The 12,885-nt window shown below is 43.9% G+C and overlaps 2 protein-coding genes across 2 annotated transcripts in view; one reads left to right on the top strand and one right to left on the bottom strand.

Moving 5' to 3' along the window:
• gng12a (guanine nucleotide binding protein (G protein), gamma 12a) overlaps nt 1-6,132 on the top strand; it is a 29,768-nt gene extending 23,636 nt beyond the window's left edge. The window contains exons 2-3 of the mRNA XM_084481601.1: nt 3,259-3,367; nt 3,637-6,132. Of these exons, the coding sequence (XP_084337727.1) occupies nt 3,275-3,367; nt 3,637-3,762 (219 nt within the window). The 5' untranslated portion in view covers nt 3,259-3,274 and the 3' untranslated portion in view covers nt 3,763-6,132. The remainder of the gene's footprint in view (nt 1-3,258; nt 3,368-3,636) is intronic.
• A 3,589-nt stretch (nt 6,133-9,721) lies between these two features.
• On the bottom strand, nt 9,722-12,327 carry gadd45aa (growth arrest and DNA-damage-inducible, alpha, a). Its single transcript, XM_084481204.1, has 4 exons — nt 12,185-12,327; nt 11,525-11,626; nt 11,107-11,335; nt 9,722-10,668 (listed from the first exon to the last, which is right to left on the bottom strand). The coding sequence occupies exons 1-4, from the start codon at nt 12,250-12,252 to the stop codon at nt 10,555-10,557; spliced, it is 513 nt and encodes a 170-aa protein (XP_084337330.1). The 5' UTR covers nt 12,253-12,327; the 3' UTR covers nt 9,722-10,554.
• Between the last annotated feature and the right edge of the window lie 558 nt (nt 12,328-12,885).

Here is a 12,885-nt window from a genome sequence, read left to right as displayed (position 1 = left end):
AGTTTAAATAGCACTATGCACTTTCTTTCCAGCTGGACTGTCACAGTATGCACAACTGCACTCTACCATCCTACTCATAATGTATAGTGGGGTTTGTGTCCTCTGTCCTGATGTTGAGTGTGGGGGGATGTGGTGGGGTGGGGTGGGGGGGGGGGTGGTTGGCTGAGGGAAACTCTGTTGTTTATCCTGTCTTGTCTAACTGTCTTATTGTCTTTTTTTGTATAAATGTATCAGACATACTGTATGGCGCAGAACAATTTTCCGCAAGGACAAATAAATCTCTATCTATCTATCTACGTCAATGGTTCTCAAAGTGGGGTCCGTGGCACATTGCAAGGTGGTCCGTGAAGAGTTTGCTACAAAGAAAACGAACCCTTTCTGTTTAAGAGTATGGATTAGTGTCACCTTATATCGGTGCTTTTTATTGTCTGTTAACACTACTTGATTTGGTTAATCAAAAGGTTGATGTAACACTAGTTACATTGTGTTTCACTGTGTTGCAGTTAATTGTACTTGCCTCTCTCTCTCAATCTCATTCTCAGTCACTCACACACACACACACACACACACACACACACAAAACCACAGAAAATGGTTATACCTATATCGTAATACATGGAAATACGGAAATAAAAAAGTATTTCTCAAAAAGTTTGATTACACTATACTCAAATAGCCTGCACTATTGTTGCAGTTCATTTTTACTTGCTCACCCACCCCCTCTCTTCCCCGTCTTCCCCCTCCCCGTTAGCTATGATTCATGATTTACCTACTAAAACAATTGCCTCTCAATGCATTAAGTATTTTATTTTTGAAATGTTATATTGTCTGTTACATCAATGATTTTTGCACTGATTGTTGTCATTGCAAAATGTCCCAAATCTATGCAGTATGTGGCCTACATTTTGGTACACACATTTCATAAAAAAATATTTTAAAAATTGACATATTGTTAAGTTATGCCAAAATGCAATACAATTATTATTTAACACTATTTTGGTATTAGCACTGAATGTTTGAAGCATAAAAGAGTTCAAAAGCATCTAACAGAACAAACAGATGAGAGCCTATATGATTACATTTGTGTTGCGGTTATGAGAACAATTTCTGCCCTATGAGGGTCTCATGTAGTTTGAGAACCCCTGAGCTATGTAAGCCCAACACCATGTTTCAGAAATGGGATTTGTCTTCTTCCTGTGGTGGACGTCCCAGATAGAGCGGTTCATACCTTTTCTTAATTTAACATAATCCAGATTTTCTAGTAACTGAAACTTCCTTTGATGCATGAATTCAATTAGAGATAAGATGTGAAGTAAAAGTGTCAATACTTCTACTCACTACCACTACTTTTACTACTATAACAACAACTTATTGAGAACTACTTATTTTGACAATGAAACATTTTAAGCACTACGTCATAAGAACGAGCCTGAAAAGGGCTTCTCACAGGCATATTGCAAGGCTGGCTGACTGTTGGTTGCACAATGCAGTTTCCGAGAAGAGCTAGCTTCCTATTCCCTGAAGGTTTGAGTGTTTGTGGCAGTGAGAGAGAGGGAGAGAGGGCGAGAGACACACGCTGTGAGAGAGGGAGAGAGGTGGGGGAGATGGAGAGAGACGGCAGGGGGGGGCGAGGAGAAACAAGTGAGACAGCTGAGGAAGAAACACGTGGCAAACCAAAGGCCGCAGCGTGGTGTGTAGCTAGAGGATATGTCCAGGCATGTTCCCAGCGAGCATGTCAATGATTAGCAGGACGTGGAATTAGGACCCCTACCAGGCCCCTGATATGTTGTGGGTGATAAAATTCCTGTAAGAACGCCTTCCCAAAACGATGATGCCGGCTCGCACACATGGAGACAGACTCCCCCTCGTGCACGCACACACACAGACACCCCACCCCGATCTCTCGTCACTCGTTTGAACAGCTCTTTCCTGTCATGCACTGACCCGGGCAGAATCCCCTTGCAGGGCCGGTCCTGCGTTAGCTATCACCCAAGCTGCCTGGCCCTACGTTTCCTGTATGTATTAGGTACGCTTTCTGGAAAAGTGGATGCGTGCGTACACACCCATTCCCCACATTCTAGCATGACGTCAGTCTGGAATCTCCTGTGGAACCTTCCTGACAACTGAAATAGAAGTATGAGTTGACCGAGCCAAGCGCCACAACCACACACATGCACCCTGCAATGCCATGATGATAACAGAATGATTCAAATGAGTTTAAATAGACCCTTCCTTGACAACAGGTGTGTTGTTAGAGAGAGAGAGAGAGAGAGAGAGGGAGAGAGAGAGAGAGAGAGAGAGAGAGAGAGAGAGAGAGAGAGAGAGAGAGAGAGAGAGAGAGAGAGAGAGAGAGAGAGAGAGAGAGAGAGAGAGAGAGAGAGAGAGAGAGAGAGAGAGAGAGAGAGAGTGGCCATGCATCAGGGCGGCTGTGCGCAAGTTATTGCGTACACAGCGTGTTGACTTAAGTGGCCTGTGTGTTTGTGTGTGTGTGTGCGATTGCATGATGTCACTTCGGGGAACAATCGTGTGAAGGAAGAGGAAGTGTGCGAGAGAGAGAGCGCAGACGTTGACCCCTGACAATAGTCTTCTGTCCCGCTGCTCCGCGGCTCTCCAGCAGCTGCACCGCTACTGCTGAGCTCCCGCTAACAAAACACAGCCGGCTTTGATGTGGAAATGAGTTTTTAATCATAGGCCGGTGGAAGTCAGTAAGAAAAACAGAACGTCACAACAAAACCTTCCTCTTCCGACCAAAGCCATGGTTTGTGCAGCGCTGCGTCGTATACGTCCGTCGTCACGCCCCGTCCTGATTGGCTGAGCGATGTGCCAAGCCGGCGTGTCACCCATCTTAACCCCCCGACCACATCTCCAAAGACACGCATTCCTGCAACAGCCCCACTGAAGATGCGCCTGCATGTGTTGTGGTGTAAGGCGTGCTGGGAAGGGTTTCACACAATATTTGTCACACAGGACAAGTGCAATGCACAAAATGACAGTAAGTGACCACATCTGAAAAGTACAGTGTGCACACACTGGGTGGATAGGGCGTTATGATTCTTTTATGTCTTGCCCTGTTATGCACGGTTTCATATTTTTCCCATTAAATAAAATGACTCGACAAAGGAATCGTCTTCTCTCTCCTTTCGTCCTTGACGTGTCAATGTGGTGGAGTTAGCTGCGGCAAACTCATTCCCTCACTTCATTCATTTGTCGAACCACTTCAACAGAGTTGCTCAATGCTCTCCCTCTTTACCTCAGCAGCGTCCCGTTGCCAAGGATGTCTTCGAAGACGCCCAGTGCCAACAGCATAGCCCATGCACGCAGAACCGTGCAGCAGCTCAGGATCGAGGCCAGCATTGAGAGAATCAAGGTACCGCCGTCCCTCCATAACCCCACGTCGTGTTTCAATGTGTACACAATGCATACTTCATGTGTTAATGTGTTATGTGTTAAAACGTTTCACATTATATAATTGCAGAGTATGACATAATGTTTTGCGAGAGTCACATTTTTAAAAATGTTTCAAGTGTGAATAATCAGGTCATATGACCATATGTCCCGTACAAGGGTCATCTGATTCATGATGACGCCACAAGGGCCATAAGACCAGTGCTAATGTGCCTGGTCTGCTCTCTCCAGGTGTCCAAGGCCTCGGCGGACCTGATGAACTACTGCGGCGAACACGTCAAGTACGACCCCCTGGTGATGGGCATCCCCGCTTCGGAAAATCCTTTCAAGGACAAAAAGCCTTGCACTATATTGTAGTGGAGGGCTGCTCTAGCTTTCATGTTTATGATTATCATTTTCTGCTAATTAATGTTGCTGTATTCTTTTTTTTTTGGGGGGGGGGGAGGAGTGTGATTTTCAAGTCTCTCACTATTTAACTCCAAAAGCATTGCATTTTCAGTTTGTCAGTTCAACCACTCTGTTCTCAGAATACGACACAAAACAAAGCCATAATCAGCCTGGAGGAGGGGCATGGCTGACCTGCCATGCAGTGTTATCAATAACACACATTATTAATGATAACAAATTATTGATTTATGATTATGTGTTATAAGTAACGCATAACAAGTAGCAGTAGCCAATAGTACTTTAGCAGTGCTATTAATATGCTGCATATTGACCCCTGAATATTAAAAATTATATATCTTTGGTGCGATATCTTCTTTTCTCTCTCAAACAATTCAATTCAGCCTTTCTCTAATAATACTGCAGTTGCATTATGGATTGACCCCTAGGGCTGTTTGACTGTTGAAAGATGTCTAGCTCATCTGCTTACAGACAAAACTGTCTGTGGTTGTGTTTCCTCTATATCCCTGCTTTTTTATTTTGGCTAGTGCTGTCCAGCTGAAATGTATTTAAAAACAATGTAGTCATACACTTGAAAGCTGTAGCATTTGACACAGTCACTTAGCAAAGGTTTAAAATGACATTTTCCAAAAATGGCAGGTATATTCCCCACAGCCTGTGCAGGCGATGGCCAATCAACTCCAGCGGTCAGTCAGTCATTGCTTCCTGACTGACCGTGTTGGTATTTTTATAGATTACACATTCCTTGAGCTAATGATGAAATAATTCCATTCAAACTCCTCAAACTGATACGAAAAAGATTCCAATTGAACTTTTCTTACTCTTCAGTTCATGTCCATTCACTTTGCCAACAGATATATGCTATTGCAAAGATATCGTAGATAACTCAGAGAGATAAGAGGCTGATAATAGTGGTGGCTAATTTAGATAACGACACGTCATTTCCCACATTAGGTACCCCTCCCTTCCAAATCTCACGTCAACTAGAACTGCAGGAACTTTCTGTCACTGTTTTTATTATAATCGTCATACTGTTTCTCAGTTTCTCAGTTTCTCCTTGATAGAAGACCAAGTTAGGGATCAAGCCAAATATGCATGCAAATGAAAACACCCATTTTACTAATGTTTTTTTTAATGACAATGACATTGCAGAAGCCTTAAGGAAAGAATAACCTGACCTGGTTATTAAAATCTCATCTCTGTAGCCCAACCTCTGCTGACAAACACAATGGTGAAATTGGAGGACAAAAGTCCAATCTGAATTGGCACCGAGTGGGCATGCAATATTTGCATTTTTTATAATGCGCAGACAACCAATGAAATTACAGTTGGTAGGATTTAGCATGGATTCTACACATTTAAGAAGAAGGAGGATAATACAACTTGTAGCCAATCGAATGGCTGCCTCAGAATTTGAAAAGTTTTATTGTTAATAATAATAATTTGGCAAGAGTTTCCCTAGTTGAATCGCTTTGCATTATGATATCCGGCCACGCAATAACTTTTTAAAAGTATTATGTGACACTGTGAGCTGTTATAACATATGCATAACAAGAATTTCTCAATATCTTCAATGTGTACTGTATGCTTTAATGTTTTTAAAGTGCTGGGGGACTAGATGCCATCGATTACGTGCATTAACTGATACAAACTACAATCTACCTTTCTAAAACCTCTTTTGTTTCGCAGTGTATTGGACATGGTGGCTTTGTCAATAAATTCCTGGTTGAACTGTGAAAATGTTTTAGATTAGCTGAGGGGTTCTGGTTAGCATAATATCAATTTAATAGATAGAATATTCTTACACTCAAAAGCCTTACTTATGTTTGCCTTGTATTATAAATATAAGCCTTGGGAGTATTGATGTTGGCTTTTCCATCAAATGTTTTCTGTCCATGTGCTGAATGTGATTTCTAACTGTATTGTGCCAATGTTTTGTCTTTGTGTTGTCGCTAGTACTGGTGGTTTGATAATATTGTACTTCCTGGTGCTGCAGTATTCAGTGGTTTTGTAACTATTGCCTTCTCCTAAGGGTATATTTTAGGTCTTCAAATTTGTAGAGTAAAGCATTGTTAATTTCCATCTTAGTGTTTTTATGATTTCAAAAACTAATGATATTTGCAATACATTGTTAAGTCACCATTGTAAACAACTTTTGAAGGAAATATACATAAGCACTGCAGCCTTTTCAAGCTGGTGGTCTACCTATCCATTGAACAATTCAGAAAAAGTTGCCACTATTCAACTATTTGTAGAGAAAAGGAATAATTCCACCTTCAGTATCTACCATTTGGTAATAATTTTATGAATCAGGTGTCGGGCACAGCATAATGGTATATATATATTTAGTATAAGCATATCATGTTACTATCTAAATAAAAAGAACAACAATGGTGTTGAACTGGTGGAGACCAAGAATAATGTGGTTCAAAGTGTTTTTCCTTTCTTCGAGACATTGAGAAACTGGCCGGACGAAATGAGGCTATCCCAGCAGTCAGATGGAAGTCCCATCCCAACCCCACGCAGTCAATAGTGACGTCATTCAAGGAAGATTTGAACCTTTGGAATCGGGTTTGTTCCAACCAACAAGTAAAACAAACCCTTTGTCTCTCTGCTGCCGCACAGTCTTACTGTTGGTCCACCTCTCATAAGGACTTGAACTGGATTGGTGCATGCATACTATGCTCATGTTATCGTTAGTCTACAGAAGAAGTAAGGAAATATACACTATTCTATTAATATCTCATCACTTTTGTTCTGGGATCTAAAAAGGAACCTTACATTTACATTGAGTCATTCAGCAGGCACGTTTACCCATAGTGCCTTACAAGTGAGGCTGACAACAATCAAAGTAGCTGGTAGGGAAAAATATTGAGTAAAGCTCACTTAGAGATTTCAACAACAAACCCCATAATCCTTTGTGTTTGGAAGCTGCTACCTTGTTCTGAAGTTTCATATAGAGCCGGGGGGGTGGGGGGGGGGGGGGGGTCCGGAGGACACAGTGAGCTTTAGCCCTGCGTCTGTTTCCCCTCTGCAGATTCCACTCCAGTGGGCTGGAGTATTTATACATTTATACCCCACCCACCCACAAAGTATAGGCTGTCTCCCACGCTTCTTCTCATCATGATGAACCCACCCTGGCTGTCTGGACCCAGAGAACATAGCTAATTATAGCACGGGCCTAGCCCCTCGCTGCTGTTTTTCTTGGGGGGGGGTGGGGGAGGGGGTGGCTTAGGGCTCTATGCTGGTGGTCACGAGGGGCGTCTGGCCTGGTTTCAAGGCCGCTGTTAGACACACAGAGGAAGATGGAATCAGCAGTATTATCCCTTGTCAGTTATTGTTGGATTTGTTTAGAAGAAAGCCCCATCACGGATTCTCTCCCATGCATAGAGTAGGGGGAGGAGGAAATAACACTCAAAGATGCACAATTCACAAAAGAAAACGTGTTAGGGATTTCTCATTCTGTGATTTTCCCACCCATTGTTCTGTTCCTGAAGGAAGGGTTGTGATCTCCTGCCTCAACGGGCAGGTGGAGAAGCGCTGTTGTGTAGCAGAGTTTCAAGGGAAAGGCCATGACGGAAACATTACTGGGAACCAAGTAATGCATCTCTCTCATCCCCAAATTAGAAGCAAGTCCAGCAACGTCCTTCAATATGATCAACTTTTTAAAACACGTTACTTGACAAAAAATATATTTGGAGTCACATTTCCACACCCTGCTCCATGCAAACTGCAACAGCATTGCATTGCCATTGCATGCGTGGGTGCAGCCCTGATCATCGACACAAACGACCAACAGAAGCATGGGCCACATGGCCCTCCAAGCTCTCCATTGTGCAGCAGTAGCAGCAGCGGCAGCAATGCAAAGGCAGGACGACACACAGGCTGCCCTGCCTGCCACATGGCTCGCTATGACTCCCTGGCCTGCCAGTTGGTGTCAGTGTGTTGGAATGTGCTGATGTGCTGTGGAGAGGAGGAAGGGGAGAGAGAGGGGGGATCAAGGCCAGCATGCAAGGGAAGGGCATTGGTTTATTGATCAGCGTGGGCTGCAGCCGTACGTCACTCGTCTCTTGTTCTTTTACGTTGTGGCCTGCACATGGAGACGGGGGCCGGTGCCATTTAAGAGCAGCGCGTGAAAGAGCAAGGCAGGTGGCACCAGAAGAAGCCGCGCAGTTCATTGGTCGGGAGGCTGTGGGGACTGCTCGCTGCAGCTCACTCCACCCCTTGTTTGGTGGTCCCGCACCTGCATGGTGACTCAGGGAGAGACTGTTCCAGAAGCCTGTGATAGATGGGCTTTTGACTTGTCCTTAGCACCGAATTGTTCCCTGTAGCACAGCAGGATGTGTTGACTCTTTGTTTTAACGGAGCACCAGGACCAACAGGGCTTAAAGGGCTTACAGTAAAAGTATTGTGCACGTCCTTATGACTCAAGGTCTTGAGATAATTAGTTGATTAGAATCTAGCAGTTCTTTTTTTTTCTTATGGTTCTCTGACTTTTTCTACGAGGTCTGCTTTTGTCATTGCATTCAACTGATTGAAGTGGTCAATTATTCCTCCTTTTATTTCAAACCGGCAGCAGCCTAATTACGAGTGGTACATCTGCACCCCCCCACCCGACCACGCCCTATACAGTCATGGCTTCAGGCCGGATGTGGGTCATTGTGAGGTGGTGCCAGCGCTGCACTTTTAGTCCAGCTATTCTTTAGTAGAGATCTTAAAATAGCCTCTCCCCTTGGCTCAGAACAATACCACATGACATTAGTCAGCAGCGTCACACCCTCCAGTCACACCCCTAGCGATACAGCCAGGCAACCTTTAACATACTACCCACTAAAACCACCAGCACTGGCTTCTCTAGAGCACAGTTGCTCTCTGTGTGCTCTGTAATCTCTTACATTATCTCTATAGAATGCCAATGCTGGTAAGATTACAGACAGTATTAGCATGGTATGGAAACTGTATTTCTTTCCTCCCCCTCCTTATTTGAACCTAGACGTTGCTAGCCCTGTCTAAAGGTATTTGCATGGATATAGGCACTTTCACAATGCAGTGTTCTTACATGTTTGGACATAATCATAGATTGTGGAAGGTTTTTAACAGAGCATGACTTGACCAACGACGTTCCCTGCAATCTGTCTTGTAAAGGCTGAACAAGAAATGTATAATACAGCTATGCTTCTTTGAGAGGGAGAGGGAGAGGGAGAGGGAGAGAATGTCATTGCAGGGGGAAGACCTCCCTTGCATCACCTTTCTGACATCATTGACATCCAACACTAGCAAGAATCCCACGTGATACAGGAAGGGGGCGGTGCATGTGTGTGTATGGCAGGGAGGTTATTCAACTATCAGCAGGCTACTTTAGACTGGTTCTGAGCTGCACCTTTAATTCCTTCTTGGAAACAGCTTGTGCAAAACACCCTGGGTACTGTCAGCAGGTCCTCCTCTCTGTAACCGCATGCAAACTGGTATCATGCAGCACACAACGTATGCAAAAAAGGTGGACTCTCTTTATTCTGTATGATTTGCCCTAACCCTAACAATTTATTCCATTTATTCAAGTCAGCGGGCAAATTGTGCAACCTGTAGACCTGTCCTCAAAGAATGGGTGGGTGCATGGTGGGTAAGAACGTACATATGAGGTGACATAAGGGTGAGTGGGCTGAATGCAGGGCATGGAAGTGCTGACCCAGGCAATGCTCTCAGTGGAAAGGGTTGGGGATTATTGTTTCCCTCCAGCTAAGAGAGGTCACCGAGGCCAACATGACCCCTATGATCCGCACGTGACTCCCCTTTACAACTGCTTACTGTGTGTGTGGTTGTGGGGAAAGGGGGGAGGGATGGGGTGGGGTGGGAGCTCTGCAACATTTCTAGAAATGTACAATGAAAAGGAAAAAAGACATATAGTTCGGGCTCCAAAAGAAAGGCTTTTTATTGTCCACAATACATACTGGTCTTTATCAAACTTTGGAAATAGTAAAGGGTAAAAAAAAATTGAAACATAAATACACTTAAATATCATTAGAAATAACTTAAAATTGTAGAAAAATTAACTATTACTACAGTATGTAGCAAAAATCGGTCTGCATAGAAAACCATAGAAGACCATATTTTCAGCTGTAAATCTATCACTTCCCTTTTTAAATAATAATAATAATAATAACAATAGTAACAAGAACAACACCAACAATTTAAATGAAATTAGTGAAATTTCAGAGTTCCAGTGTTTCAACAGTGCTTTGTCTCTGCAGAGGGGGGGGGGGGCTTGGTCAACTCCACTGGGGTTTAAAGCTCTTACAAATGCTCTTTCACCTTTTCTAGAGTTATCACAATTGCTTCAACCACTTAAATACATGATACATCCTTCTGTACACGGGTCACTTTTACATCAAAAGCGACGCTTTTTTGTTTTTACCTCCTTCTCATGACGTTAAAAGTGCCATGTCATCTCGTCATCTCGTTTGCCAAGAGCCAGAACTCCCAGCAGGCCCGTCCCTGGGGAAATCCAATTCCCAAATCTAGATTTTTGTTCTTTTTGTTTAGACACAGCCACTCTGGCGGGCTGGTCTTCCATTTTGTTCCCTCCAAATTCATGTTGCTGATCTTCCGTCTTCCCCTTGCCGTCAGTAGGGCGTTTTGAATGAGAGCCCAGGGTCGGTCGGTCGTGTGTCCATCCGGATTCACACCCGACTCCCTGTCCACTGAACAGTTCTTCCACAGGTCTCCGCTGCTGGTCTCCCGGGCTCTTCACCGGTCCGGGAGGTTGATGATGGGCACCCATTGGTCCATACACCGGCTCTCCCTGCAGAAGCCGTTGACCTTGCTCAAAGCCGGGTCCTTCCATGAAGTAGAGTGTGGGCTCTGAGATTGAAAATAATTCAAGTTTCACAACTTTGCAACGGAGCATGTGATCATTTCCTCAGAAATTCATGTGGGGGTCATAAAGACTTGTTCTAGCGTGTTGATGTAGACAGGTGGAGATTTACACCCATTCGCTGTATCAAAGCTGAGCGACAGTGCAGTGCAAAGCAGTACACGCCGAATATGCACAGCCAAGAATACTCCTTCATATCATTAAAACAATTAGTTGTTGCAGTAAACTCCAGACTAACACACACTAGTGTCAGACTGAGTGGACAGTTGAAATCACAGGAAATAAAAACACTGGAACAACAAATACTTTGATTTCCCGTGGCTACATGCTTTCCTGTTTCCTAAACTTCAAGCCCAGGTATGTGGCTTGGTAGTGGGTCACAGAGGATTCATATAGATTAAAGACAAACAAGAATGGGCACTTACAGTGACAAGGACACAATGCAGGTCCATGGGCTCCCCCCCAGTTTGCTTGCTCCCTCCTCCAGCTCCGCCGAGTATCTGTGCCAGGCGCCTGGTGTTGTTCACTCTCAGGATGTTGATGTCATTCTCACAGCAGAAGGCTTGAATAAGGGTGAAGTGAATCTGAAGGGCAACGTCTTTCACATCTTCGTCGTCCGTGGCCAGGATGCACAAAACCACATTATCAGGATCACTAGATGGTAAAAAAAAAAAAGAGTGTATAATCAGTACACTTTTCAGCATTGTCCTTTTGCAAATGTTTAAAAGTTTGTAAAGCATCCTATTAACATATACATAGAAACAGCTGTTACTCGCATATGATGTCAATGTACACATTTTTTGCAACACACACATGCACTGATGAGGTTACATCACGACTTACACATTGAGAGACTTGGCTGCCTCGTAGACCCCCACGGTGATGCCGCCCTGCGGCAGCGCCGACACCAGCACCTCCTCCAACGCTTTGGCCACAGAGTCCATTCTGCAACACCGCAAGAAAACAAGTTCATTAAGTGAAGTTCACACTTTGTTGCAAACGTTAAGTCAGAGTAGCCCCCCCCGTCTGTAGCTAGCGGGGTTAGCTAGCCGGGCGTCCCTGAGGGCAACGGACCGATGCACGGTGACTGATCCACGTCCAAACTACGACTTATGAACATATTAGAAATACCTAGCCCACATGAAATGAACATGCTATAAAATGCTAATATATATTAAATATTTTTTATGCTATAGAATATTTCTAATTTTGAACCGGTAAACGCAGTCTTACTGTTCGGTTAGCGCGCTGAAGGTTACTTAATGTGGAGCCGGCTTGTGTCACACTCAGTGATGTTCTGGTGTCGCGCGACGTGCGGGGTTCAAATCGCTCAGCAGCCGTCTCGATGTATGAGCCGGCTTAGGGTGACGGACTATAACTATTTCCAAGTTATTATTAAGCTGCCATTTATTTGCACATTAACAACACAAAAACATTAAGTTTGTATACCATAGCAACAACGTGAATGTAGAAGACCAGATGCAGACATGAAGACCAAATTACCTTTCTTGAGAAAAATCCCCACTTAGTTCCTCAAATGTCATGTTGTACGTAAAATCCAAGTCCACCATAGACCAAAATACAAAATGTCCAGGCTGTGCTGCTATCTCCTCTGCTTACTTTATCTCAGTCCGTACAGGTCTGCAACTGAAGAGCTGCGTAAGGGACTTCTCCTGAAATTCACTGGAACAAGGCGGTCACTGAACACTTCACCTCAGCGCTCATTGGACGCATGCTAATCAGATCCACGCTTGTGGATGCGAATTGGTCAGGAAAAGCACCAGCAACAACGATGAGCCGTGTGATTGGAGGATAGCTTATACAGAAGGGGTGGTGTTGAGCTCAGAGGTGTTGGTGGCAGCCAGCCTTTTTACATATATGGTTTCAACTGTACAGAAACCTACATTCCAACACCAGCGGTTGTAATACCTACAAAACATACCACGCTACATTATTAAACACATCTAATGCTGCTCCAAACTGGCCTATTCATTGAAATGGCATACAAATGTTTGTCACTGTAGCTCCCAATGTATCCCATGTATCCTTGAACTTGTATAACAACAATTATCTTAACAATGATGTCAGCACTTTCTTTCTTTGGGAGCTTTTCCTCGTACAGCATTTGAACACCGTTTTTACTTTGCACAATGCATGTACAAACATATATGTTGTTGTTGCCATTCACATACTGCAGAATTCAC

This window comes from Micromesistius poutassou, assembly GCF_964030765.1.
Source record: "Micromesistius poutassou genome assembly, chromosome: 16".
Lineage (NCBI taxonomy): Eukaryota > Metazoa > Chordata > Actinopteri > Gadiformes > Gadidae > Micromesistius > Micromesistius poutassou.
This window is presented reverse-complemented; position numbering and strand designations above follow the sequence as displayed.